At 45.4% G+C, this 27,775-nt stretch overlaps 1 protein-coding gene across 1 annotated transcript; it reads left to right on the top strand.

Annotated features, from left to right (window-relative positions):
* Positions 1 to 260: 260 nt before the first annotated feature.
* Positions 261 to 25,562, top strand: LOC306889109 (uncharacterized protein). The gene is made up of 3 exons (XM_079488371.1): positions 261 to 285; positions 6,966 to 7,818; positions 23,400 to 25,562. Exons 2-3 carry the CDS (start codon positions 6,970 to 6,972, stop codon positions 24,885 to 24,887), a joined length of 2,337 nt encoding a protein of 778 aa, XP_079344497.1. The 5' UTR covers positions 261 to 285; positions 6,966 to 6,969; the 3' UTR covers positions 24,888 to 25,562.
* Positions 25,563 to 27,775: the final 2,213 nt, after the last annotated feature.

Genomic DNA, 27,775 nt, shown 5'->3' with positions numbered 1-27,775 from the left:
TGGGTAAGATGTTGTGTATGGCTGTGCTTGTACGTCCATGACCATCAAAAGTTGTCGAAAGGCGCGATCACGGTCCCATAATGCAATTCGAAAATGTGTATGAACAGAAAAACAGAGTAACGTATTTCAGTTTAAATATACAGTCATTTAACTGTTAATGTAAGGATAAACACGTCTTCTCCTAAATCACATGATCTTCAGAAAATGGGCGTTGTCTTCAGTATATAAATGAAGTCGGAATCTAACTGTGTGTTAGTTGGACAAGGAAGAAAAACAGATAACCTTGTAAGTATTGTAGATTCATTTTACTAAGCTCTGAAAACATTATGACCTTAAACTGAATTATCTCAGATTCAACGACATTTTTTAGACTTTGTAAATTAAGGATATTTAATATATACTGTATATATTATATTCAAGTCAGGTAATGTGGGAGAACAAAAAATGCAGGAACTTGAAATTGTTAATAAAATCTAATAGATCTTGATTGTAATTTTTTACAAAAAAGCAAAACACTGTTTGGCAGCTCTCAAGAATTTTTTTTTTAAAGAGAATAAAGAGTTCAAAGAGTACAAATGAAACTTTTTTTTGTGAAGTATTTTCTGTCCTAAAACATAGCAATAACAACAAAATGATGAAATGCAACATTATTGTACGTTTATTCGATTAAAAAAATGGAATCAACGGCATGTTAACAGTTAAAGAGTGTTCTTATACCTGAATTTAAAAGTGTCATGCATTTTTGTTCTGTGTTTACAGGAAAAAAAGATTATGAATACTATTTGTTTCAATTATTTAGAGTCATAGAATTAATGACACAAATATGTATATGCCCTTTTATATCATATTTGCTTTTCTTGAGGAAATTTTGAGTAATATGATTTCTCCAAAATGTGTCAAGATTGAATTTAGATTTAATGTCTATTTAAATCTGAAGCATCAAACCTGGAAACAGTCATGACAGATAACATTGCAAACAAATAAAAACACATACAAATAGTAAATACATCATCAAAATAGAGCTGTAAGCAGCAATTACGGGGTCAAGACCTAGGGCACAAAAGGAAATACATGTGGACTTTTTGATGATTAGTTTCCTTACAACAGATAAAGTATGTAAAAGCATAAAGAGCACATAACTTCTTATAACTGTTAAAGACTAGGCTGGACTGGCACCAGTGAATCGGTATGATCTTGTTTCTAGACTGTTCAGAAGTTCAGAATGGTTCAGATGCTATAGGCAAAAATATATGTGAAAGTTTGGACTTTTAATGGCGCTAAAGTGATTGAGTTAAAGAATCCAAATTTGCTCTGATAATGATGGGAAATTTTGCTCTTGCATAACGCAGAAAAGTTATGCAAGTTCCCTTTCTGTCGGTCTCTCGACGTTGTGTCGAGACTGACAGAATGGGATTTAACTTGAGAACCCTAACCCTAACTTGCATTGTTGTCACGCTCACCGTCACGCTCACCGAATCTGTCTCCTTTGGGCGTCGCCAGACAGTCTCATAGCGGATCTACGCTATGGCGTGCAGAGGATAGGATTACGGCTGCAAAATCAGGTGCCGATTTCCTGATTCAGATGCTGAGGACTCCCTGCAGCTTTCAGCTACGTTCGGTCGAGCCCAGGCACAGTGCAGTTCACGGCTGGAATCCTGGTACCTGGACACGGAACACAGGATCCGTGTTTGCCCCGGTGCCAGTTTCCCGGCAGTGCACGACGAGCTTACGAAAACCCGGCACGCCCCCTTCAGTGTGTTCGCGGCAGAAGGGCTCGGTCGCCGTGACTTCCCTCAACTCTGTCGGTATCCCAGGAAGAGCATGTTCTTGTGGCACACGTGCACTTGTGTCCACAGACGTGCTACCTGAAGGCACCAACCAAGGTTCCCTTCCAAAGCGTGTTCGCCCTCGCCATCACTGATGTGAGGGCTTTCACTGCGGCGGGTCAGCTGCCTCCACCCTTCATGCCATGGCCATCCTGCAGAGCCACCAGGCTAAGATGTTGGAGTGGTTAGACGAGGGAAAACAGGACCCAGTGGTTATGCAGGGCCTGCGCACCGCCACAGACCTTGCTCTCTGGGTAACCGAAGTGATGGCGCACACAGGGTCTGACGATGTCCCCTCTTGTGGTCCTAAAGAGACATCTCTGGCTCAATTCTGCGCAGATGGGAGGCGTCGAGAGAGTCCACTTTCTTGATGTACCCATTGCACAGCGTGGGCTGCTTGGGCATCGTCGAAGACTTTTGAGTCTTTTGACGAAATAGCAGACGGAGGCCATCAGCCTCTCCGCCGTGACCCGGCCCCACTAGGGCATCAGCAGCCCCACCCACTCCCTTCCGTACCTCCGCCTGCGGTTCCGGTGCCCCTTCCTCAGGTGGTCCCCCACGGACGGTGGTTTCAACGGAGGACGTCAGCTCCCTGCCAGGAAACGTCTGGCAGGAGCCACCCAGGGAGACCTAGGACATTGGGCGCAGCTCCAGCCCCAGGTGTCGATCTGCATGGGATGGTCCTTGCCACGTCCTGCATCAGGCCGGGCCCTTCTCAGGGCCTGGTGCCCACTTGGTCTCCAGAAGAGCGTCCTTCTCGCTGGGTGCCTACAGCATGCAACAGCCTCAATTTGATGTTGTGACATGCCACTTCCGCAGCCCTCCGCACTCTCCACGCGACGGTGCGTTCGGCAGTGAAGACTTAAGGCAGGTAAGTCAGCAGACCCGCTCGCGCCCCCCAGGGCCCTGACCCTGGCGGGACAGCTGTGCTGCCACCACAGAACCCCCTTCAACCTCCCCCCACGGGGCAATGAAGCAGATCTCCCCGCGAGTTCTTCCGTCAAGATGTCTCTGGGCCTGGTCATAGCTCCCCAGCACGTCACGGTGCCTAGTGAGGATGATCCGTCTTGGCCTAGCGATCGGTTGCTAGGCACTCGCCAATGTCATGGGACATTCTCTATCCTCAGAGGAAAGATCGCTCCCGTACTTCGGCTCGAGGTCACCACCCTTCTGGAGAAGGGGGCAATCAAGCCCGTCCCTCTGACCGAGATATCTTAGGGGAAATGAAGTAGAGATTGTCACCCCTGAGTAAGGTGGGGGGCTGCGCGTAGGCGCATCCTGGAGTCCGTTGGGCGTCAGGATTGGTTTGTGGTTATCGACACGTAGGACGCGTGCTTTGCGACACGAAGGACGCGTGCTTCATGCCTCGATTCTCCAGTAGACCGTTTCCTCGTTTTTTGCTCTTAAGGGTCGAGCTTACAAGTAGAGCCTCCTCCCCCTCGGTCTGGCCCTCCCTCCCTGTGCCTTCACGAAGGTCACTGAGGCTGCCCTCACTCCCCCCGGGAGCTTGACGTGTGTATGCTTACTATCTTGAGGACTGATCAACTTCAGCATGGGCTTCAGAGTCGGGTTCCCTGGAGAGCGTGGCACACCGGCACAGGGCGTGTTCCCATGACGTCTTTCACGTGTATTCCCGCCCAGTATATGTGAGTTTCCCTCACGAGGTGACCCCTTGTATCTGGGCTAGTGCTCCACACGTAGTGACTCCCCTCATTGGGTAGTCCCGTCTGACGCTTTCTCACTCTTGGTTCCCCTCTCGGTGAACCTGTGACCTCCCCTTGGTGGTCTCCACCGCTTGCGTGCACCCCTGGGTTGGGCCCGCACTACTACTCCCATGAGTTCTCCCCACTGGTGAGACGGTGTAGGTATTCCACATATGATCTCCCTTCGGCAGATGTGGTCTCCGTAGAGCCCCCCCTCCCGCAGGAGTAGCGCTTCCCAGTGCTCCTTACGGTGTCGGGCGGCCTACTCGCATCCAGAGTAGCATGGCAACCGCCTGTACGGCCGGTAGTAAGAACCTCTCGTCGTGGTCACACGAATTGATGTCTACTACACTACAGGATGGTTACGATTCGCGAGGACGTTCATTTGTGACTCGCCCAGGCCGGTCAGTGTAGTTCTGCTGTAAATCGTGTCACGGCGCAGCACTGTGATGTTTTCCAGGATAAACCCATTCTGTCAGTCTCGACACAATCCGAGACGTTATGTCCATCATGCCAAGAGCGCTGCGCCGGCACGCTGCAGCGAACAAGAGTGCCTCTCAAGTTCCTCAGTCCAAAAAGGTGAATGAATGGGCACGTTCCCCATTCGCCAAGTTCATTGGCCTTTTCAAAGAGTCGGAGATGACTGGTTCTCAGGTCAAACCCCATTCTGTCAGTCTTGACACAACGTCTCGTTCCCTCCATCAGGGAACCAAGGTTACATACGTAACCAAGACGTTATCAAATTAGAAACATTGCATAACTTTCCTGGTTCTATGGGCTGCGATAGACTTCCAATGGCGGAATAATTATAATAAGAAATCTAACGGATGCAATAGGGGGTCCTGGACTTTTTAATTTTACAGGTCATCTCAGAACATGACCATGATGAACTATAAACATAGTAGAATGATATGCTTAATGCACCTGCTTCACTCACGAGCATGATCAAGTCAATGTTATATATTGAACAATTGCAGATATACTTTATGAACTTATAAACGTGTTCCCTTTCTGTTGGTCTCTCGACGTAGTGTCGAGACTGACAGAATGGGGTTTGACTTGAGAACCTATCATCTCCGATTGTGCTTTAAAAAGGCCAAAGAACTTCACGAAAACCTGGAACGCACCCTTTTCAGCACGTTCAAGGCTGACGAGCTTAATCGCCATCACTTCCCTTGACTCCGTTGCAGCTAAAGGCTATGTTGAGGTACCCCAGGTGGACTGTGCTGTCGCGGTACACCTGTGCCCAGAGACGGCCAACACCTGGAGGTACCGACCAAGGCTCCCTTCCAATGCATGTAAGTTCTCGTCATAACTGGCGTGGAAGGTTTACACAAGCTGCCTCCATGCTTCACGCCATGGTCTTCCTTCAGGTCCACCAGGCTAAGGCGTTGAAGCAGTTAGACGAGGGTAAGTGCGACCCAGAGGTTATGCAGGAACTGCGCACCGCAACTATGACTTCGCTCTGGGTATCAAGGTCCCATACGGCATCTGCATCCCAGCTGCCATGCCCTTCTCAGGGCCTGTTACCCAGCTTTTCTCCAAGAGAGCTTCCTTTCTTCCCGGGTGTCCACAGCATGTTGCAGCCTCAACTCGACATTGTGACATGACACTTCCACAGCCCTCTGCACTCTACACTCGACGGTGCATCCGGCAGCAAAGACTTAAGGCATGTAAATCAGCAATCCCGCTCGCCTGCCATGCTGCCCATCACTGAATCTTCCCTCAAGAGGCTGAGGAGGCAGCTCACCCCACTAGTTCCTCTGTCACAATGGCTTGGGGCCACATCACAGTTCCCCTGCACATCACATTGGCTAGTGTGGATAATCCATCTCGGCTATGTGATCTAGTTCGCCAGGCAACCGCCCAAGTTTCGTGGCATTCTCTACACCTCAGTCAGGTGAGAATGCTTCCGTGCTTCAGGCCGAGGTTAGCACGCCATCCCTTGGCTTACCAATCTCAGGCCCCTGCCCACTGTAGTGACGCTCACTCCACCGGGGTGCAGCCACCTCGTGGGCACTGGCTTAGTGCGCCTCTCTGGCAGACATCTGCAGAGCTGTGGATTGGGCTGCGTTCAGCCTTTTTCGCAGAGGCGTCTAACCTGTTTTGGACCGGGTCTTGAGTGAGACCGATGGTGGCTGGGCATACACCTGTGAAGCGCCCTCTCCCCTCTTCAGGCAAGTATGCGCGCTATTCCAGCCTCCCTATTTCCTCCACTGGACGAAGTATAGGCACTCCATCCATCACTAAGCACTTGGGGAGTACGAGCCTGGCAGAGCAGCTTGAATTCACGCCCAGTATATGTGAGTTTCCCTCACGAGGTGAACCCTTGTACCTGGGCTAGTGCTCCACACGTAGTGACTCCCCTACATGGGTAGTCCCGTCTGACAATTTCTCAGTCTTGGTTACCCTGTCGGCTTACCTGTGACCTCCCCTCAGTGGACTCCACTGCTTCTGTGCACCCCTGGGTTGGTGCACTACTACCCCCTTGAGTTCTCCCCACTGGTGAGACCCTGTAGGATTCCATATATTATCTTCCTTCGGAAGATTTGGTCTCCGTGCAAGGGGGTAGCTTCCCATTGCTCCTTACGGTGTCGGGCGGCCAACTCGCCTCTAGAGTAGCAAGGCCTCTTGTCGTGGTCACACGAATTGATGTCTTACTACACCACTGGATGGTACGATTCATGAGGACGCTCATCCATGACTCACCTAGGCCGGCCAGTGTTGTTGCGCTGGAAATCGTGACATGGCCCAGCACCGTGGCGTTTTCGACAGGGACCCCATTTTGTCAGTCTCAACACAACGTCGGGAAACTGGCAGAAAGGGAACGTCTCGGTTACGTATGTGACCTCGCTTCCCTGATGGAGGGAACAAAAAGTTGTGTCCATCATGCCACGAGCATGTGTGTGCCTTTCAAGTTACTCAGCCCAAAAAGGTGAATAAATGGGCCACCATCTCTCTTTTATACCAGTATGTACAGGGCGGAGTCTGGCGTGCCGTCCCATTCGCCAAGATCATTGGCATATTCAAAGTAGAATCAGAGATTATAGGTTTTCAAGTCCAACGCCATTGTGTCAGTCTCGACACAATGTCTCGTTCCCTCCATCAGCGAACCGAGGTTACATACATAACCGAGATGTTACATCTATACCCAAAACGTTTCTATTGCTCCACCAAAACTTTTTCAAAACCTGGACTGGGTTTCCCGAAACCTTTGCATCACATACGTTGTTCTTAAGAATATATCGCTACCACTCTTAAGGTATAACTTAAGAATGACGTAGCATTAAGAAGGTTGCCCTGGTCTTAGGTTGTTGTAAAATGTAAAATGTGGACGTACAGATATCAAATGATGACACATGTAGTTCATATACACAATAACACATGCCTATCGCAAAGTGCAGTTTAAAATTATTATGTTTTTCTGACACTACAGGGAAATGAGTTGTGCAAAAACTGATGAACTCATCAAGAAAAGCATCTTTATTAAAGATGGAAATCCTGCGCGATATCGTCTGCAAACAACAACAGATCATCAGAATCAATCTGAGTCGTATAGAAAGATCATCAGTGGTGAAAGAGACCCAGAGAAACCTCATAAAATCATTCTGCTGGTTGGAGAAACAGGCACTGGAAAAACAACCCTCATCAATACTATGATCAACTACATGTGTGGTGTGAAGAGAGAAGACAAAATCTGGATTGAGATCACAGATGATCAGAGTGACAGAACATCAGCTCAGAGTCAGACCTCCATCATCACTGTCTATGGAGTTTATATACCAGAGAGTTCACTCGACCTTACAATCATTGACACACCAGAATATGGAGACACTCAAAGAATTGAACGAGACGAAGAGATCGCCAAAAGCTTGCACATTTTATGCACATCTGATAAGTCAGTCCATCAAATTGATGCAGTTTGCTTTGTGATTAAAGCAGATCAAAGTCGACTCTCTGACAGACAACAATACATATTCAATGCTGTTCAGTCTTTATTTGGTGAGGATATTAAAGAAAACATTGTGCTACTCTTAACACACTCAAAAAGGCTTCCTCCCAAAAATGCTCTAACAGCCGTCAAAGAAGCTAAAGTCAAGGGTGCTTTAGATGAGAAGAACAACTGTCAGTCTGAGACATTTGCTGAAGAATATCAAACAATAAATTATCAATTATGGGATCTCAGTCATGAGGGAATGACAGGATTTTTCAATTTTCTTTACATGACCCAACCAAAATCCTTGCAGATGACTCAGAATGAACAGGAACACCTGATAGCAAAGTCCTTGGTGAGTAAATGTTTTCATTAAGCATCATTTGGAACTAAAAATGTCCACAATGTTTGCAGTCTTGTTGTCTTAGCTCAGCGATCTTGTTTTTCTCTTTCTCTCTCTCACTGTTCTGTGAAACTCAGCAAGCTGTGAATTTATCTTTTGCATTCTTACCTAAACACTCAGATTTAATGTGCAGATGTTGGAATGAAAAACTCAAATTCTTTATGAATCATATGTTACAATGTTTTACAATATAATTATATAATTGTAGTTTTAACATGTATAATAAATTAAGCATAATATAAAAAATGTATAGGTCAACCTGTCCTCTATGGGGGACTATTTTAATAAATAAAGGAATGCTTTTTTAATTTAATAATTCAAACATAAAGGTGCAAATAAATATATAATTTGTGAATAGACAAAGTAATATACATATTTGAAACAGTTTATTTAATTCATATTTTAAAATGTAGATAGAACAGCTTTAAATCTGTTTATTTAATTTAGAACTTAAAACATAAAATATTAATAAATTATTTTAAATGCTCATTTTAAAATGCATTTTAAATAAAGCTTTTTCAAAATGTTTTTCTTTTTCATTTTTATTGGTCAATAAAAAAATGCATATGGATTGTTTACATGTGTTACGTTGAGGAACCAGGCAGAGAGTAGATCCAATAAACAAAGACAAAATAAACTGTGATAGAGCACCCACCAACCATCTGGCCTGCATCACCCCCCCCCCCTCCTGGAGAGGAAGTCAGCCAAGGCCATCTGCGTCCCCGGCCTTTGAACCACCTGAAATTTGAATGGATGTAAAGCTAGATACCAACAAGTGATCCACGTACTGGTATCCTTCATGCGGTGGAGCCATTGTAGGGGGTGTGGTCCGAACAGAGCGTGAACTCTTGCCCCAGGAGGTAATAGAGGAGGGTGAGGACGGCCCACCTGATTGCTTAACATTCCTTTTCAATGGCTCTCCTGGAGACATGGATCGCTGCAGTGGGCCAAGCGTTGTTGCATAAAGGACACAACGTCTCGTTCCCTCCATCAAGGAACTGAGGTAACATCTGTAACCAAGACATTCGCCCAGAGAACTCATGGGCGAATGGTGCACAACCCCAACAGGGGTGCAGGGAACAGTGGAGTCCACCATGGGGAGGCCACAGGTTCACCAGCGGTGAACCAAGAGTGAGGAATACGTCTGACTGGACGACCCAATAGGGGAGTCACTACGTGTTGAGCATCAGCTCAAGTAAACAGGGGTTCACCTCGAGGGGGACACTCGCCTCTACCGATCTTTGGTATATGAGCCGCTCCACCCGGCTCGTAACCAGAAGGAATGCTTAGTGATCGATGCAATGCCTGAACTTCACCAAGTGGGGAAAGTAGGCAGGCAAAAGAGTACCAGCCTGCAGCTTCCACAGATGTCTGCCAGAGAGGCGCCCTGATCCAGTGCCCACGAGGAGGCTACACCCTGGGTGAAGTGGGCTCTCACTGCCAATGGGTCCAGTAGGTAAGTACTGAGTGATAAAATTGTTAGCATAAAGATGATACTTTGCAGGTTCTTAAGAGCAAAAGGTGCTGCGCCATTTCCCAATTTCATTGACCTCTTTAAAAGTAAAATCAGAGTTGATAGGTTTTCAAGATCAAACCCCTTCTGTTGGTTCGACACAACGTCGAGAGAAATGGAAAAAAAATCCCCCTTACTGGAAATGCATGGTCTCGTATAGCCTATATAAAATTACCAAGTTACCAAGGTCAGGTTGCAGCGGCAATATAATTTGACCGGTTAAAGCGGTGGTGCAACGGTGTGCCATGCATTAACATGGTTCAATTATCAAATAACGAGTCGGACGTATTACGTAGTATTTCTGTGCTCGATACACTTCCCCAGTGTTCGTACAGGTTTTGGAAAGTTGTTTTCAAACATGAAAAATCATAACTTAACAACTTTTCTTGTCCCTTATTGGACAATTCTCCCAGAAAAGCATGTGGCACGCCTATGCATCAAACCTGGAGAGCAGGAGAAGGAGCATGTGCACAATTCACTTTCACTTGTGTGCAGGAGAGAGCGCGAGCACTATGTTCGAGAAGTTCAGCTTTGTTGTTTGTTGGCCCGTCCAGCGCCCCGACACTGCCTGCACATTGTAAACCGCACCCCAGCCGAGGAGGGAGGCGACTGCCATATAGAAGCGATCTCGCCTCTGCTGAGGTTAGAGAATGTTCAGAGATTTGGGAGGGTGCCTGGTAAACCAGATCGCGTGGCCGAGATGGATCATCCTCACTAGGCACGCGCCAGGGCCCTGGGGGGCTAGCGGGTCTGCTGACTTAAGTCTTCGCTACCGAACACACCATCGCATGACGAGTGCGGTGGGCTGCGGAAGAGGCATGTCACAACGTCGAATTGAGGCTATTGCATGCTGTGGGCACCCAGGGAAAAGAAAGCTCTCCTGGAGACCAAGTGGGCACCACTGATATGGGTTGTGGCAGGACTGTCCCATGCAGCTCGACAGCATCGTGTGGCAGGAGCTGCGCCCTATGTCCTGGGTGTCCCCGGGGTGGCTCCTACAAGTAGCTTCCTGGCAGGGAGTTGATGTCCTCCATTAAATTCTCGTCTGCCGGAGGCCACCTGAGGAGGGGACAATGGAGCCGGGGCAGAGGTATGGAGGGGTGGCGCTGCTGGGAGGCAGACGCCAACCGTGAGGTCGCAGCGGAGAGGCTGATGGCCTCTGTCTGCTATACCGTCAAAAGTCTTCGCCGGTGTCACCAGGGAGCCCACGCTGTGCGATGGGTGCATCAAGAAACGGACTCTCTCGACGCCTCCCATCTGTGTAGGATTAAGCCAAAGGTGTCTCTCTTGGACAACAAAAGTGGACATCGTCGGACCCAGTGTGCACGCTGCCACTTCGGTTCCCCGGAGAGCGAGGTCTGTGTTGGTGCGCAGGCCCTGCATAACCACTGGGTCCTGATTTCCCTCGTATTACCACTCCAACACCTTAGCCTGGTGCATCTGCAGGATGGCCATGCCATGAAAGGCGGAGGCAGCTGACCCGCCGCAGTGTAAGCCCTCGACATCAGATGGCGTGGACGAACACTCTTTGGAAGGGAGCCTTGGTCTGTGCCTCCAGGTGGCACGTCTGTGGACACAAGTGCACTTGTGCCACGAGAGCAGGCTCTACCTGGGGTACCAATATAGCCCTTAGCTGCTCCAGAGTCGAGGGAAATCACAGCGACCGAGCCCGTCTGCCACAAATGCGCCGAAGGGGGCATTCCCGGTATTAGTGAGCTCGCCATGTACTGCCGGGAAGTGGCACCGGGACAGAATGCGGTTCCCCCATGTTCTGTGTCTAGTAACCAGGAATCTGGCCATGAACTGCTGAAAGGCAGACGCCCATAGGAGACAGGTTCGGTGAGCAATGCTCGACGAAGTTACGCCCACCGGAAGATTTTTTGATAAAAAGTGGGGCAATTCCAACAGTGCTTCAGATTCGCAGCCTGTAAGTATATTTTCAATGTAGAAGACTTTGTTACGGACTAACGCGTGTTGTGTTAGATTTTTGTTTGTTTGTTTATTGATTTATATAGCACAATTTAATACAACTGCCGTTGCCCAAAGTGCTTCACAATCACAGCTATAAAACACAGAACAATAGAATAAAAAACATATCACATAAAAACACATAGACAGACCCAGTTAAGAAAGCCCTCCCCTTTTAAATTTTAAAAGATGCTGTTTTAGCATAGCTTTGAACATAGATAAGGTTTTGGCAGATCGTATCGATTGAGGGAGGTCATTCCACCATTTCGGACCTCTATCACCCCATGTATATATTTATTCCTGGTACTACAAGGCAACTGTTTATTTTCGGATCTCAAGGATCTAGAAGGTGTTTAAATTGCCACCAGGCTGGATAAATACACCGGAGCTAAGTTGTGCAAGGCCTTAAAAATGTCCCGAAACCTTCTTAACACAACGTCGTTCTTATGTTACACTGTATCTTGTCGTATATGTGCACGTCACGTGTACATCACTTTTGAAGAAGAAACGATAACAAGTCTATAAAAAACAACCTCATACTGTAACAAGACCAGATGATACTTAGAATGAGGACGCCAGCATGTAGAGTTCTGGATTTATTTATTAACAAAAGTAATCCCACGAGTATCTTCAAACATGAAATCAGGTAAGTTTCATCAAACATCAAATCAGGTAAATTTCCAGGGAACAAGAATGGGTAATCCAAAGTACGGGACTACAGAACTGAAGATGAAACAACAACGCTCAACAAAACACAAGTGAAAAAGTCCAATATACATAGTATGAAACCAAATAGTGAACAGTTGTGATGGATGAGCAATCAAAGTTGGCTGCTGGGGTGTGCGGTGCATTCTGGGTAATGTAGTGTTCAAAAGTCTCGGGATTCAGAACGGGTGTAAACGGGGAGAGGTGAAGATCCCGGGGGCGTGGTCTGGAGAACTGGTGTTGTTACAGTACCCCCCCTCCACTTGTCGACAAGGGCGACCACGTAGTCTGGGTTTGGGACTATCTGGATGGTGAGTGTGGAATTCGGTGAGTAGGAGAGGATCTAGGATGTCAGCTCGCAAGACCCAGGAGTTTTCTTCCTGACCATACCCCTCCCAGGAGACAAGGTATTCCAGACGACCCCGGCGCAGACCTGATTCCAGAATATCTGCGACCCGGGAAATCTGCTGGGAGATATCCAGTGGTGGAAGAGGGATTGGGCGACAGGACAGAGGGTCTGTGGAGGGAACAGAAGTGGGATTAATATACGGTTTGAGTAATGATACATGGAACGAAGGGGCGATCCGATATTGGCGGGGCAACTTGAGGCGGTATGTGACAGGGTTGACTTGGCGAATTACGGGAAAAGGACCAATACATTTGGGGCTCAGTTTCTGGCTAGGCTGTCGTAGACGTATGTCCTTGGTGGATAAGCAGACTAACTGACCAGGAAGGAAGATGGAGTTGGTGAACGGCAGGTATCTGCGTATTTCTTCTGTCTACGAACAGCCTGCTGAAGTTGTTGGTGTGCTGAGCCCCACACCCTCTCACTCTCCCGGTACCAGTGATCGACAGCTGGCACCGTGGTTGGCTCTGGAGTCCAAGAGAAGAAAGGGGGTGTATAACCCAGCATGCACTGGAAGGGGGTGAGTCCGCTGGATGTATGGCGCAGGGAATTTTGCGCATATTCAGCCCATGGGGAGGTGGCGGTGCCAGCTGTGTTGTTGTGCATGACAGTATGACCGCAGGTATCGCCCTAGGTCCTGAATCTTACGCTCGGCCTGACCATTGGCTTGGGGATGATAACCCGATGTCAGGCTGACGGTGATTTGAAGCTTTTCAAAGAACGCCTTTCAGACCTTGGAGATAAATTGGGGCCCCCTGTCGGACACGATGTCCTCGGGTAATCCGAAGTTGCGAAAAACTTGGACAAACAAGGATTCCTCTGTTTCGAGCACCGAGGGCAGTCCGGGTAGGGGAATGAATTTACAGATTTTGGAGAACCGGTCGACTACTACTAGTACACAAATGAAAGTGACAGACAGGTCTGTTATGAAGTCCACCGCAAGGTGGGACCAGGGCCAATTTGGGATGGGAGGCAGTAGAAGCTTCCCCTGGGGCAATCTCCGGGGTGTCTTGGACACAGCACAGGTGGGACAACTTCTCACATACCTGGTGATATCCTCGGCCATACCGGACCAGTACCGAGTAGCTACGAGTGAGAGGGTCTGCTGGCTGCCTGGGTGGCTGGATCCCTGGACAAAGTGTACCGTTTCGATAAGTCATTCTCACAATTCTTCGGGCACAAAACTGAGCCCAGCAGGAACCCCCGACGGTTCGAGATGATGATGGTCGACAATTTCCTGGTCCATAGCCCATCGGATCGGGCTCAAGAACAGCTGAGGAGGTAGTATGGCGTCTGGCTCACTGGTGTCAGGAGGCAGGACGTTCTGTCGAGATAGACAGACCGTTTTTTACCGTTCTGGGAGCCGGGTTGGTAAATTACTTTAAATCTGAAGCGGGTGAAGAAAAAAGCACATCTTGCCTGGTATACATATTCATGCAATTTCAACTATTTCTGAAGTGATTATTTTGTAAAGAACACCGCTTTCTCACATAACGCAGTGAAGCAGCCTGTGCATGAGAGGATCACTGATTCTCGAGCTGTCAATATTAACAGATTCCACACCATCGCCGTGGACAGCACCTGGTAGCATCGCACGTAAGAAGGTATATCTTAAACAGCTTCCTAAGGTATTGTTCGGGGAACATGCCTTGAAATGATATACCTTTAGTTAAGGTATACGTTAGAACTCTTTGTAGCCCGCTTAGAGAAAACGTTATCGAGAAACGCAGCCCTGAAATTATACTAGAGCAGCATAGTCTTGGGCTAAAGGTATACCATTGCGTGTCTCCCGAACAATACTTTTCATATTGCACTAGGTGCTGTAGCCATTAAAGAAAACTTATTTAGGTTCAAATGTATGTTCAATATTTTAAAATTTTGTTTTTTTATGTATTTAATCTATTTTGGTTATGAAAAGTGAATACTGATACAGTAGGCTTATAGAAAGTTATGAAAGTTATGATTTTTTTTGTGGCTTAAAAGCAACATGCTATATTGTTTATAAACAATAAACGTGACATGACTTATTGCTGAATTACAGAGCTGGTATAAACATATCAAACAACCTCACTGTGATCAGACCAGATGCTTTCTTTTTTTTCTCTTATTTTTTACCCCGCTGTCATTGTTGTGTGTTATTGTTATTGAAAGAAAAGCGCTCAACACATATTTAGGTTATAACGTGGTGTTATTCAAAATACGTTTTCCACTTGTCTAGTTCAGGGTGCTTGCAGGAAAAGTTCTCAAAGTGATCATAGCTGAAAGCTGCTCGCCGCTCCATTCTCAGAGCCAGCGGTTGTTCCATTACAATCCACAGATTGGTCCTCCAAATAATTATTAATCTCAATACGAGTTTTTTTTTACTGTGCGCGAATGATGATTCAGACATTGCGGTCACGGCTGGCTGTGTTCTTCCGAGAATCAGCCACCACCTCGAGTGCTTCCCGTCCGGCGGCAGCAGCGGAATTACCGTGAGCCTCAATCCGTCAGCCACCGGCTCGACGCTCCCATCGCGCAGAGTGGCCTGTTTGGTGATACGGTCGAGGACTTCTCCCAGCAGTTCTCGACTGTAAAGAAGCAGACGGAGGCGATTAAACATATCCTGCCCCGCCGCGACCCGGCCGCCTATCGCCCGTCGAGGTCCCGCGCGGCATCTGCTCCCCAGCAGCCCCGCCCCTCTACGACTCAGACTCCGGCTCCAGCGGCCCCTGGACAGGCCGCCTCCCGGAGAAGGACGTCGAAGAGGAGAGCACCTCCGCGGAAGCAGAAGCGTTCCTGACGGGATGAACCGAGGGAGATCGAGTTCACCGGGCCCGACCCAAGCAACTACATCGCTAGAGGGTCGGACTGGGACGGTGCCTGCCCCGTCCCAGCAACACCAGCCGGGCCCTTTTCAGGGCCAGGTGCCCACATTCTCACGAAAAGAGATTTCTCTCTCCCTGGGTCTTCCTCACAGCCGCTCTCACCCTCCGCAGGATTGTGCTCGGCAACCCCACGTTGTGTTCCGGCGAGACACACAGTCGGGTGTAACCATCAGTGGCCACCAGCACCCTCAGTCAGACGGTGCGGTGTGCCGCGATATCGCCAGGCAGGCATCTCGGCAGAGCCGCTCTCCTCCCCGGGTCTCCCCCACGGCGAGGGAGCCATACTGCCAGCCATCGAACCGGGGACAATGAAGCAGATCGAACCTCTGGTCCCCCTGTCTCGGTCCCTGGGAGCCTGGTTGGCCCTTCCCAGACCAGCACGGTGGCTAGAGAGAACGATCCGTCTCGGCTATGCGATTCAGTTCGCCAAGCGCCCACCCAAGTTTCGGGGCATCCTCTTCACCTCAGTGGGAGGGGTCGATGTTCCTGTGCTTCGGGCCGAGGTCAGTACCCTTCTGGCGAAGGGGGCGATCGAGCTCATCCCTTTGGCCGATATGTACTCCGGGTTTTACATCCCGTATTTCATTGTCCCCAAGAAAAGCGGCGGGCTGCGCCCCATCTTAGACCTGCGTACCTTGAACAAGCACCTACACAAGCTGCCGTTCAGGATGCTAACGCAGAAGCGCATCCTGGCGTCCGTCAGTCGTCAGGATTGGTTCATGGCAATCGACCTGAAGGACGCGTACTTCCATGTGTCCATCCTCCCTCGTCACCGGCCGTTCCTACGGTTCGCGTTCGAGGGACTTGCATATCAGTATCGCGTCCTCCCATTCGGTCTGTCCCTGTCTCCACGAGTCTTTATGAAGGTCGTGGAGGCCGCCCTCACTCCGCTCAGGGAGCAGGGGGTGCGCATACTCAACTATCTTGATGACTGGCTCATCTTGGCGCACTCGCGAGATCTGTTGTGTACACACAGGGACCTGGTGCTCCGGCACCTAGACCGTTTGGGGTTGCAGGTCAACCGAGAGAAGAGTAAGCGCTCCCCCGTGCAGAGCATCCCCTTCCTCGGTATGGAACTCGACTCTGTAACTATGACTGCCTTTCTACCGAGCATGCCCAGTCGGTGCTGAGCTGCCTGAGGAATTTCAGGCAGCAACCAGCGGTCCCACTGAAACTATTTCATTCGCCTAGAGTTGTTGGCGGTGCTACTTGCACTGAGGAGATTCCTACCCCTCGTGCAGGACAAGCACGTGCTGGTCCGCTCGGACAGCACGACTGCCGTGGCGTATATCAACCGACAGGGTGGTATTCGTTCACGGCAGCTATCGCAACTCGCCCGACGCCTGCTCCGGTGGAGCCAGCAGAAGACGAAGTCTCTGTTAGCCACTTACATCCCGGGCGACCTGAACCAGACAGCCGACTAGCTCTCTCGTCAGTCGACGCCCCGCGGAGAGTGGCGGCTCCACCCCCGCGCAGTTCAGCTCATTTGGGTGCAGTTCGGGCAGGCACAGGTGGACCTGTTCGCCTCGCTGGACACCACCTATTGCCCGCTTTGGTACTCCCTGACCGAGGCCCCCCTCGGCACGGATGCCTTGGTGCACAGCTGGCCGCGGGACAAGCGGAAGTACGCCTTCCCCCCAGTGAGCCTCATTGCACTTGTCGTGATGATAGGTGATGATAGGTTCTCAAGTCAAACCCCATTCTGTCGTCACAACGTCTCGTTCCCTCCATCAGGGAACGGAGGTTACATACGTAACCGAGACGTATCCACGTTTAACTATACAGAGTAGTATTTTATTTTTTATTTCTGATTCCGCGCCTGTCGTCCGACATCCGATTTCATCTTTAAAAATAGACAAAAGGCCCCCACCGCGACCAGTTAACTGGGGGGGTTATAATAGGATTAGCCCTGTGGTAAAAGTTCGGACATCGGAGTGATATCTCCTAACTTTAGCCAAGTTTCCGACAATATAAATTAAGGCCAGCTTATTGTTCATAATATAGTAATTGAGCATGAAGGTTTTGTTTCCCCACGTAGCGGACGTTAAGCAAAGCCATCTGCACTGTGTCTTTTTCTTTGATCATTTGCCACTCACAGCGAATAGGGCGAAGATTACGCAGCTAAATGGCTCTCGAACGGACTCGTGACCATCCCGTTTGTCTTGCAAAAGCCGGACCATCAGGGACTATCGGGTGAATCCAGCCACTCATGCCAGTCGCAAAACGCCAACATAGTGTTTGGTTTCCACCTCTCTTTCTATCCGTGTTTGTTGAATCTGGGAGAATCTGATAACCATGGCCCATTTCAGTTTTACAATAACAATTTTCCCTGCTTTCTCCAGCGGCGTCTTCGAAGAATCACTATGCATAAGTGAACTGGCAAATCATAGCACACCTCGCTTTGTAAAATATCTGCATGTTTCAGAAAGGCGGAACAAAGAGGAGATACAAACATGCCCAGTATGTGGAAAACACAGCGTTTTTAAACTTTAAATCGTGTTTACACATTGTATTACATCTAAAGCAAACAATAATATTAGTTTTAGCCACATCCAAAGACCCATTTAAATGGGGTATCATCAAATGTATCGCAAGTTTATTATGGATTACCTCAGGGATCGGTTCTAGGTCCCTTTGCTATTCTCCATATATATGCTGCCCATTGAAAACATTATTAAAAAACATGGAATTAGCTTCCACTGCTATGCAGATGATACTCAGCTAAAATATGCTAAATAAACCACCGGGAGACTGCATTTATTAGATATTATTTACAAAAATAATTTAACTTGTTATATAAACACCATGTACTTTGCAGTGTTTTAACTTTTTTGTCTTTTCTGATTTTCTCCTGTATAGCTGCTTTGGAACAATTCACATTGTGAAAAGCAGTATATAAATAAAAATTGAATAACGTGAAAATAAAACAAAAATAAAAGGACCTAAAACCAGGGACCCGTTTCAGACAGCAGGGTAAGTGCAAACTCAGTGTAAGTTAACCCCAGAAAACGGGATACTCTGGGTTTTCCGTTTCAGAACGCGAGGTATATTAAACCTGTGACCGCGGGGTAAGTCAAGCCCGTTTCAGAAATCAAGGTATCTTATACTTAGAGTGAGTAACCATAGTAACCTACTCTGTGAACCTAACCTGGTCGGGAGCAGGTTTTATTCCACTAACCCGAGGTTTGTTACAACCTCCGCCCCTTTTAGAAGCGCGAGCGGTGTTGAACTTGCCTTCGCCGTTTGTTTTTCAATCGTTTTACTTAATCGCGCACAAGTTCGTAACACAGACATTAAAATGGCATGTCCGTTCATTCAGAGAGAGTTAAATTTACGTCGGGAGAGAATATATGGTGAACCCCCGTTTGGATGTTTTATCACATCCGGAGGATTCTTTATTTGAGCGATAGAGTTTTTCTTTACAGTCTATTAAATATATCCACAATCTGCTTCATCCTTACATCACAAACCTCACACATCGGGGTCACGCTCTTACATCTGAGCAGATTCTCTGTGTGGCTTAACGTTTCTTTGCTAATGAAAGCTTTCTATATAACACCGATGCAGAACACGTTAGCAAGGCAACTGTATGCAGAGCAGTAAGAAAAGTGTGAATCTCTCTCAAGCTTTTTTTATACACTTTTGTTAAGTTTCCTGTGAGAGCCATCAAAGAGGAGTTTAATAGGATTATGGTGAACGTCTTTCTGAATCAGACAGATCAAATAAATGTAGTATTGCTGCCACCTCTGGAATTAGATAATAATTCAAATACCCTTTAAAATGTCCCAATGTGATTAGGTGCACATTTAAAAGGTCCCACTCGCCCCGCTCTGCGCGGGCTTCGAACTGCCATCAATCCGAATGAGAGACGGGTGCTCTAACGATGAGCCTAAAGACCGCAGTCCCTATGGTGTTTGTCAGTAGAGTGTCTCTGTTGGTCGGGGAGCGAGGCTTACACACTGCACAACTCTTCAATTGCTGGCCTCCGTTACACATAGCTGGATCAGGGGCGAGCATGGCCAGTTTTCTGTCTTCTATAACCACAGTGCTCGGTTCTCATATCCACATAAATTTCAAAGCCAGTTTATTAAATATATCAAACATTTCCCAGTCAGGCATCCTACAAGCAAGAGCATTTAAACTCACCGGACTGAATGATGTTTTTATATTTCATTTTCAGCTGCTGCCTTGTTCTTTTTATTGCAAAATCGTAGGTATATGTATATATATGTGTATATATATATATATGTGTATATATATATATATATGTATATATATTTATATATATATAGGCCTATATATATTTATATATATATAGGCCTATATATATATATATATATATATATATATATATATATATATATATAGTGCCTCCAATTCGACTGCGAGAAATAAACGGAACGCTTTTTGTCACGTGGCGTTGCCATGGTGAATCGTGTTATCTTCGCTCAATTGATGATGGCTTTTTAAAGCCGCGATGAACGCGCGTAACCTAGAGTGAACTTACTCAGAGTGGATTGAACTGATTGAAACCAGCTGTTCTGAAACAGAAAACTCAGAGTAGCGATTATCTGAGTAAATCAACTCTGAGTTCATATTTTAACTCAGGGTTGCTTGAACCTCCTTATTGAAACGGGTCCCAGATTTTGAGATTTTAATGTTGGAAAATGGTTGGTAAGGAACCATGTCACATATTGAGTATAAACAAAGCCGCATTTTGATTGGAAGTGATGATTAACAAAATTTCATGACATCACATGCAACATATGACTGTCATTTATTTATTTTTTACTTAAAATTTTGCCTGTAAGAGCCGATAGCCTGGGCAGTGCTCCGACATGTGGCACGGTTGCGCATGGGGGGACTCATGTTCGATTCCCGTCTTGTTCTCCTTTCCTGAACTTTTCTCTCTTCACTTCCTGTCCACTCTCTCACTTAACTTACAAAATAAAGCAAAAATGCCCAAAATAAATCTTTAAAAAATGTTTGCCTGTAGGATGTGATAAACTTGTACACCTATTGTGTACCCGTTTAATGGTATTGTTAAAAGTTTTATTTCCCCAACATTCAAGTGTAACACAATAGGTGCATAAAGGGTCCAAGTATGTAGCCATTTTATACTTTGTACCTGTAGAAATACTAAAAGGAACCCTAAACCTTCAGGTAATGCTGTGCAAAAAAACCTCCTAGTGTTGGTTAAAGATCAGTGTTTTATACATTTTAAAGTGAAGCCACAGTATTGTAGCCGTTTTAGCTGCATGTTAAAATAATGATGAGCTTAGCTCACCAAATAATTTTCCACCAGATCTGTCAAGATCAAATTAATGAACTGAGTTATTTTGAACATCAGTTAAAGTCAAGGAATTTGTTTGGCAACATGTTGAAACCTTCCGCAGTGACTAAGCAACAGTTCTTTACATCTACCAAAAGTCCATAAGAGCACAGAAAATCTGCGCCCCGGAGGGGCCTGCTCACATCTGCTAAAACAAACTCCCATGTAAAACGTTGTCCATTGAAACACAGCGGGACTAGCCGTGTCCCATACGTCTTAATTTTACCTTCGTTGGCCGCTTCGAGCGGTGTGCCAGTTTCGCCGGATCGGCTGTCCACAGGTGATGGAGGAATCATGCTAACTTGTGCGCCCGTGTCACACAAGAAATGTCGGCAGGATAGCGAATCTGTGATGAACAGGAGATATTCAGCATTATGTGTTACTACGCTGCTGACTGTTGGGATGCCTCGGCTCTCACTGAACGTGCAAGGTGCACGACACTTTTTGGCTTTTGCTCCAAAACGGGCGTGAAAGTAACAAAATCCGTGATCGCCTGACTGCCGTGCTGGAAACGATGGCTGTACGTCTGGACAACGCTCTGTAGCTCTCGTTACGGGACACACAAATGTGCTGTTGAGTCATTAGCCGTACATTTGTGCGAAGCTGTGTGATATTCGTCCGCCAGCTGCGCTAGTTCTCTGTAATCAGTCACCGTGCTGTTTGCGAGAGAGGTGCGAACGTTCTGTGTAGGGTGGCCATACATCCGGCTTTTGGCTGGACAGTCCGGATTTTAAGCCCCCTGTCCGGCGTCCGGCGCAGCCTCAAGCCGGACACTTATTTGTCCTCCTTTTCGGAGTTGCGCTGAATCGGCCTTTAAAAACGAGCTGTAAAACCTTTATTGGGACCCAGCAGCATCGCGTCTGACGCCGTAAGATCTCCGGTCAAACAAATGATTGGCTGAAAGAGATGTCAAATAAATATCTGATATATCATTGGTTAACAACGTTAACAAGCCTCCACGAATTGAGGTGGAGTCCACGTCACATCATAACGTTAACATGCCGAAACGTCCGTCATCATTTAATCCGGAATGGACAAAAGACCACAAATTCATGTAAAAAAGCAGTAGAGATGCTATCCATGTATTTTGCACACTATGTCGCTGTGAAGTGGACATTAGTAGTAAAGGGAAAGCCGCCATTGACCGACATGCCAGCACTGAAAAACATAAAGGTAACCGATGAGCTGCTTGTACGTCTTCCCTTAGGTCTTATTTTCTACTATAGATGACAAAATCTGCGCTGCAGAGCTTTAAAGTCTATCATGCAGTCAAGCATCACCAGTCATACAGGATAAATACAAATACTGAGAACAAACACTTTTTTGCCTCTTCTGTTACACATAGGTCTACATCAAGATATGTTGTTGATCAAATTGTCTGGCAATGAATAGAGTAGTCTATCTCAGATTCACTGTATCGTGATCCCATCGATATGATAGACAAAATTGTATTGTATTTGCGAATACACCAGATGCAGTTATTCTTGCCTCACTAAATGCCGCTAAGTGTCCTCCTTTTTGGTGTTATGGAAATGGCCACCCTAGTTCTGTGGCAACTGTTGTAGGAACAATTCTTTAAACAGGAAACATGGTTTATGCTCACCGAGCAATGCTAGCATGTGATCCATCAATTCGGACGGCCGGGAATCTCCGAGACCCGGCAGCGAGAGCAAACGACGTGCTCTGTCGGTCTCTGATCAACTGAAAGTCTTTAGCAGGTAAGCCTTTAGTGCAGCGTATTTGTGTCGTTCTGGGGGATTTTCCAGGATGCTTAACGCTCGTGCGGCTGTGGAACTGTTGAGAGCTGCGACCACATAGTAGTATCTCGTGTCGTCCGCGGTTATCTCTCGTAAAGCGAACTGAGCCTCGGCTTGAGCGAACCACACAGACGCTTGTTGCTCCCAAAACTCCGGAAGCTTAAGCGATACAGCATTCGTCAACATTTTGCGTTAATTGTTCTGACTCGGGGTCACCAATGTAGCACTAGTGCTATCAAAAGAAAACACGAGGAAACCACATGTGGTAACTCTCAACGCAGTACGTTTTATTTAACCAAAAGAACATCAAAACACCAGAACACCAAAGGAACAGAATCCCGGCTCCGCCTCCTTAAAGGGGCCGTATGGCTTCTCTCTCAGTGAATACCGGGTGTGAATTATGTCAGCAAGTCCCTCGTGTGTGTGGCGCTTGCATCTGCCACTACAGCTGCATGTTAAAATAATGATAAGCTTAGCTCACCAAATAATTTTCCACCAGATCTGTCAAGATCAAATTAATGAACTGAGTTATTTTGAACATCAGTTAAAGTCAAGGAATTTGTTTAGCTCAAAGTAAAATAGATATAATAATCGTTATTAAATATACATATTTTACAGTCAAAGAGGCACAAACTTAACGCAGCTATTCTATGAATAGGACGGAATACGTGCGAGAAACCAGACCAAAAGGGAGTGGGGGGGGGGGTTATTGCCCTTCTTTTAATGATCCAATACTCTACAGTATCAAGGTCCATATTCTCAAACTTCATAAAAAGCACACAAACCATCTCAACAATTCGGAACAAACGAAAACCAAATCAATTAGAAAACCAAATACTCAAAATTACGCAGTGTACACTTAGGATAAACCTGTCTTCTCCAATGAGATTAAATGCACTTTTGCTGCTGTAAAATGTGTTTACTAACAAGTGAATAGCATTAGCACACAATTACAATGTTTTAGTATTCATTTGTTTTATATTTACAGGAAACAAAACAGACCAAAACTGATGAACTCATCAAGAAAAGCATCTTAATTGAAGATGGAAATCATTCTCGATATCGTCTGCAGACAACAACAGATCATCAGAATCAATCTGAGTCGTATAGAAAGATCAGCAGTGGTGAAAGAGACCCAGATAAACCTCATAAAATCATTCTGCTGGTTGGAGAAACAGGCACTGGAAAAACAACCCTCATCAATACTATGATCAACTACATGTGTGGTGTGAAGAGAGAAGACAAGATCTGGATTGAGATCACAGATGATCAGAGTGACAGAACATCAGCTCACAGTCAGACCTCCATCATCACTGTCTATGGAGTTTATCTACCAGAGAGTTCACTCGACCTAACATTCATTGACACACCAGGATATGGAGATGTTCATGATATCAGCTCATATGAGAAGATTGCTGTGAATCTGCTTAAGTTATGTAGATCTGATGATGGACTCCAAGAAATTGATGCAGTGTGTTTAGTTATCAATGCATCTCAAAATCGACTCTGTGACAGTCAGCGATACACATTTGATGCTATTCAGTCTTTATTTGGTGAAGATATTAAAGAAAACATTGTGTTACTCCTCACACACTCAACTGGGCTTCCTCCTCAAAATGCTCTTACAGCCGTCAAAGAAGCTCAAGTCAAGTGTGCTGTAGATGAGAAGAACCAGCCCATTTATTTTCTGTTTGACAACAGTCAGTCATTGTCCTGTGATCAAGACTGGGACCTCAGTTGTAATGGAATGAAGCGTTTTTTTACGTTTCTTGAACATAGAAGAACAAAAGGCTTAAGATCAACTCGAGAAGTTTTGCAAAAAAGGCAAAAGTTGGAGGAAAACATCTCCGAACAAAAAGCACATGTTCAAACAATGGAGCAAAAACAACACGAGTTGAAACAGGCTCAAGATGATCTGGAGAAACACAAAGAAAATAAGAACTTTGAGGACACAGTTGAAGTGTCCTACAGAGAAAAGGTTGATATTGATCCTGCTGTAGCTAAACAGGCGATGTGCTGCACCGTCTGTGAGGAGAACTGTCACTATCCAGGATGCTGGTGGTTTAAAAATATCTCCTGGTGTCATGTATTTAAAAATGATCACTGCACAGTGTGTACAAATAAATGCCACTTCAGCAAACATGTCAAAGAAGATAAAATATATGCAACACAGAGAAAGTCTGAGAAGAGGATTAATGAAGATTTAAAGAAGGAATATGATGATAATTATGAGAAAAGTCTTTCTAAGGTCAACAAGCTCAATGAAGAACTTCAAGAATTAGACAACAAGAAAATCAAGCTGGTAATGGAAGCTTTTAACTGTGTGGAGGTTCTGGAGAAGATCGCTCTGAACACTGATTCTCTGTTCACACTTCAGCACATTGATTTTCTCATTGAGAAGATGAAGGAAATCAAAGAACCTGAAAAAGCTGAAGAACTGGAGAACATCAAGAAGAGAGCAGGAGTGAAAAATTAGCATAATTATGAATTGATATACCGCTGACATAATCATATATTATTGATCAACTGTGGGGTCAACAACCTGTCTTAAGGTGCTCATATTGATTTTACAGCCAAAATGATCACGTGACTAAATCCCTTTAGAGTTTATCATTGTGATATCAAAAGAACACAAGCAGCCTCAAACCTATCCTGAAACAGAGACTGTCCATTTTCTGATCTTCACCAGGTACTGGACAACAAACAGCTACTGTAAGAAGATGTATAAACCATGTTGACTGGAATATTAAACCACTGTGTTGCTACATATCTCATTTTCAATTCATAAATAGATGTTTTTTGAGAGATGCTGTAGTTACAGAATCTACCAGCAGAGGTCAACAGAGTCAAATTAACCAGACAAACTCTGAGCTCTGGTTACAAACATTTAATAAACTTCAGCTTCTCATTATCAATTTATATGCTTTTTTAAAATAGAATAGTTTAGTTTTATCTGTTTTTAAGTGACAGAATTGCATTTGACCCAAATCCACTTTTCTCTTTGACTGAACAATTTCCTACAGTCACATTTACCATAAATGTATGAATGGTGATGTAACACACATATACTGTGTGTTTTTGTCTGCCTTTCATTTTCGTTTCCACTTTCTTGTGCTGTAAAATTAAACTTAATTAAACAATTGCTTAAAATGAAAGCAGGTGATTTTTGTCAATTCGTTTTTCACCATACAGACATGAACAAAACCCACATTATACCTTCAGCACAGCACTCATTAACACAGAAACAGCATCTCTGAACAACTTAAAATACATGCAGATAAATGTGTTACAGTCTGATCGAAGGGAAAGTTCCGCCAAAATCAACAGCTTTCATGATTTTCACAGAGTCCATTGACCTTCATTGTATGGACACGAAACCACAAATATCTTTTGTGTTTTACAGAAGACTCATATACAGGTTTTAATCAACATAAAGGGGAATTAATGTTGACAGAATTTTTTTATGTTGGCTAAACAATCCTTTAAATGATAAGATCAGAGGCTTAATGCTTTAATGTGTGATAGACGGAAATGTCGCCTCAAAGAAAGTTACACAGTAAAACATGTTTAACATACTTCATACAAAATTAATCATCACATTTACAGTATCGGGGGAATAATAAACTTTTATGTGATTTTTCTGTGATTTTCCCATTATCTGGCATCCCTACCTGCAAATAAATGTATTCACTAGTGACCAAAAAAGTTAAAACTTCCTTTTACTTTAAGCAAATGCATGTGTTTTTATTTAGATTAGTAAAATCCCCTGCTGGACCTGTATGTACATGAATAGAGAGAGAAGCTTTAGTTTATTGTGTCCTCACACACAGATCTTGTTTCGTAAGGATTCAGTTGAAATGTGACGCATGAGTTATTGTTGTCATGGTGAGTTTTAAGAATGGCAGTCCTATATAATGAAACTTCACCAGCGTGTTGTCTTCGAGTAAAAACAAGAATCTGTTCTGCTGGACGGGACACTTTAACACACACTGTGAAAACCCAAACAAACATCCTCATCACACAACGTACTTTTAACGTACATACACATTCTACAGAATAACATGTTTACATGCGTTTACATTTAACTGTATACTTGCCTCCATTTATCGTGCCGCTTTCTTTAGAGCCTGAGTGAGTTCATTATTCCACGGTGTCGGTCTGTCATTTTTAATCTTCTTTAAGCGCAGAGGAGCAACTGTGTCTAGCGTTTCTGAGAAGGTGCCGTTAAAATCTGGGAATCAATGTTCTCAAACATGTTTTGTCTTTTGTGGGAGACCTAAGAACTTAAGTTTCTCAAATCTTTTCTCTGTTTTTGGTTGGGTGGGGTAAGTAAGTGGGCTAGTGCGTGCGTGTGAGAGAAAGAGTGAGAGAGTGCGTGCGTGCGAGTGAGAGTGCCTGCGAGAGTGAGGGTGCGTGCGAGAGTCAGAGTGAGAGTGCGTGCGCCTGTGAGAGTGCGTGAGCATTTGAGAGTGGGTGCGAGAGTGCGTGTGTTAGTGAGTGAGTGCGTGATATAGTCTGTGATCTCTTGAAGGTCTGGTACGGAGGTCTAAATGTTACATACCTGACAGAACAGTCTTTCTGAAAAATCTTTTGGCTCCACACCACCACGCACCAGGCACACAGCTATCATCTTTCCAATTTGCTTGTACATACCACTGTACAGTGCTGACACACACACGCGCACAAAAACGCATGCACACACGTTAGGTTTCAATGTTTTATGGAGACATTCCATAGACTAAATGTTTTTTTATACTGTACAAACTGTATATTCTATCCCCTAAATCTAATAATCACAGAAAAATTGATTTGGATATTCCATGTTTTTAGGGGACATTTTGTCCCCTTGAGGAGATCTCCCTCATTTACAAAGTAAAAAAATCACGTGTAGGAACACCTTCATCAGCAGCACCTTCACTTACTCCATCATCATCTCGAAACACGACATTTTGCTGTTGGGTTAATTAAGATAATTGACCTTTAAATTGATGCTTATTGTTTTAAAGTATTGATAGTCATTTAAAAAGGGTGGAAATGTACTGTAACTATAAAGTTAATGTTTAGGAAACCAAGCACTTGAGATTGTTGCATACAATTAGTGTTTTACTCTAACTTAGCTATAAAGACACTGTATTGCCACTTTGCATTAAATTAAAAGCTGTCATTAAGATAAACGGTAACAAGAATGTAATAATTAGGGAATCACATTTGGAGCATTAATTATTATTAGGAATTAATTAGGAATATAACTAGGAATATATCAGAATTTGGGGAGAGCACTTCACACTAGCTAGACACGCTAGGGGTGCTACACTAGCATGTTTGCTAGGACGAATATCATGTTTTCTAGCATGAATAGCATGT

Source organism: Barbatula barbatula (genome assembly GCF_947034865.1).
Source record: "Barbatula barbatula genome assembly, contig: SUPER_23_unloc_1, whole genome shotgun sequence".
Lineage (NCBI taxonomy): Eukaryota > Metazoa > Chordata > Actinopteri > Cypriniformes > Nemacheilidae > Barbatula > Barbatula barbatula.
This window is presented reverse-complemented; position numbering and strand designations above follow the sequence as displayed.

Bases quoted from the DNA above. Each gene is read 5' to 3' on its own strand.
- LOC306889109 (XM_079488371.1), top strand. From the start codon at position 6,970: ATGAGTTGTGCAAAAACTGATGAACTCATCAAGAAAAGCATCTTTATT. The intron at 7,819-23,399 runs GTGAGTAAATGT...TTATATTTACAG, and splicing joins ACCTGATAGCAAAGTCCTTG to GAAACAAAACAGACCAAAAC.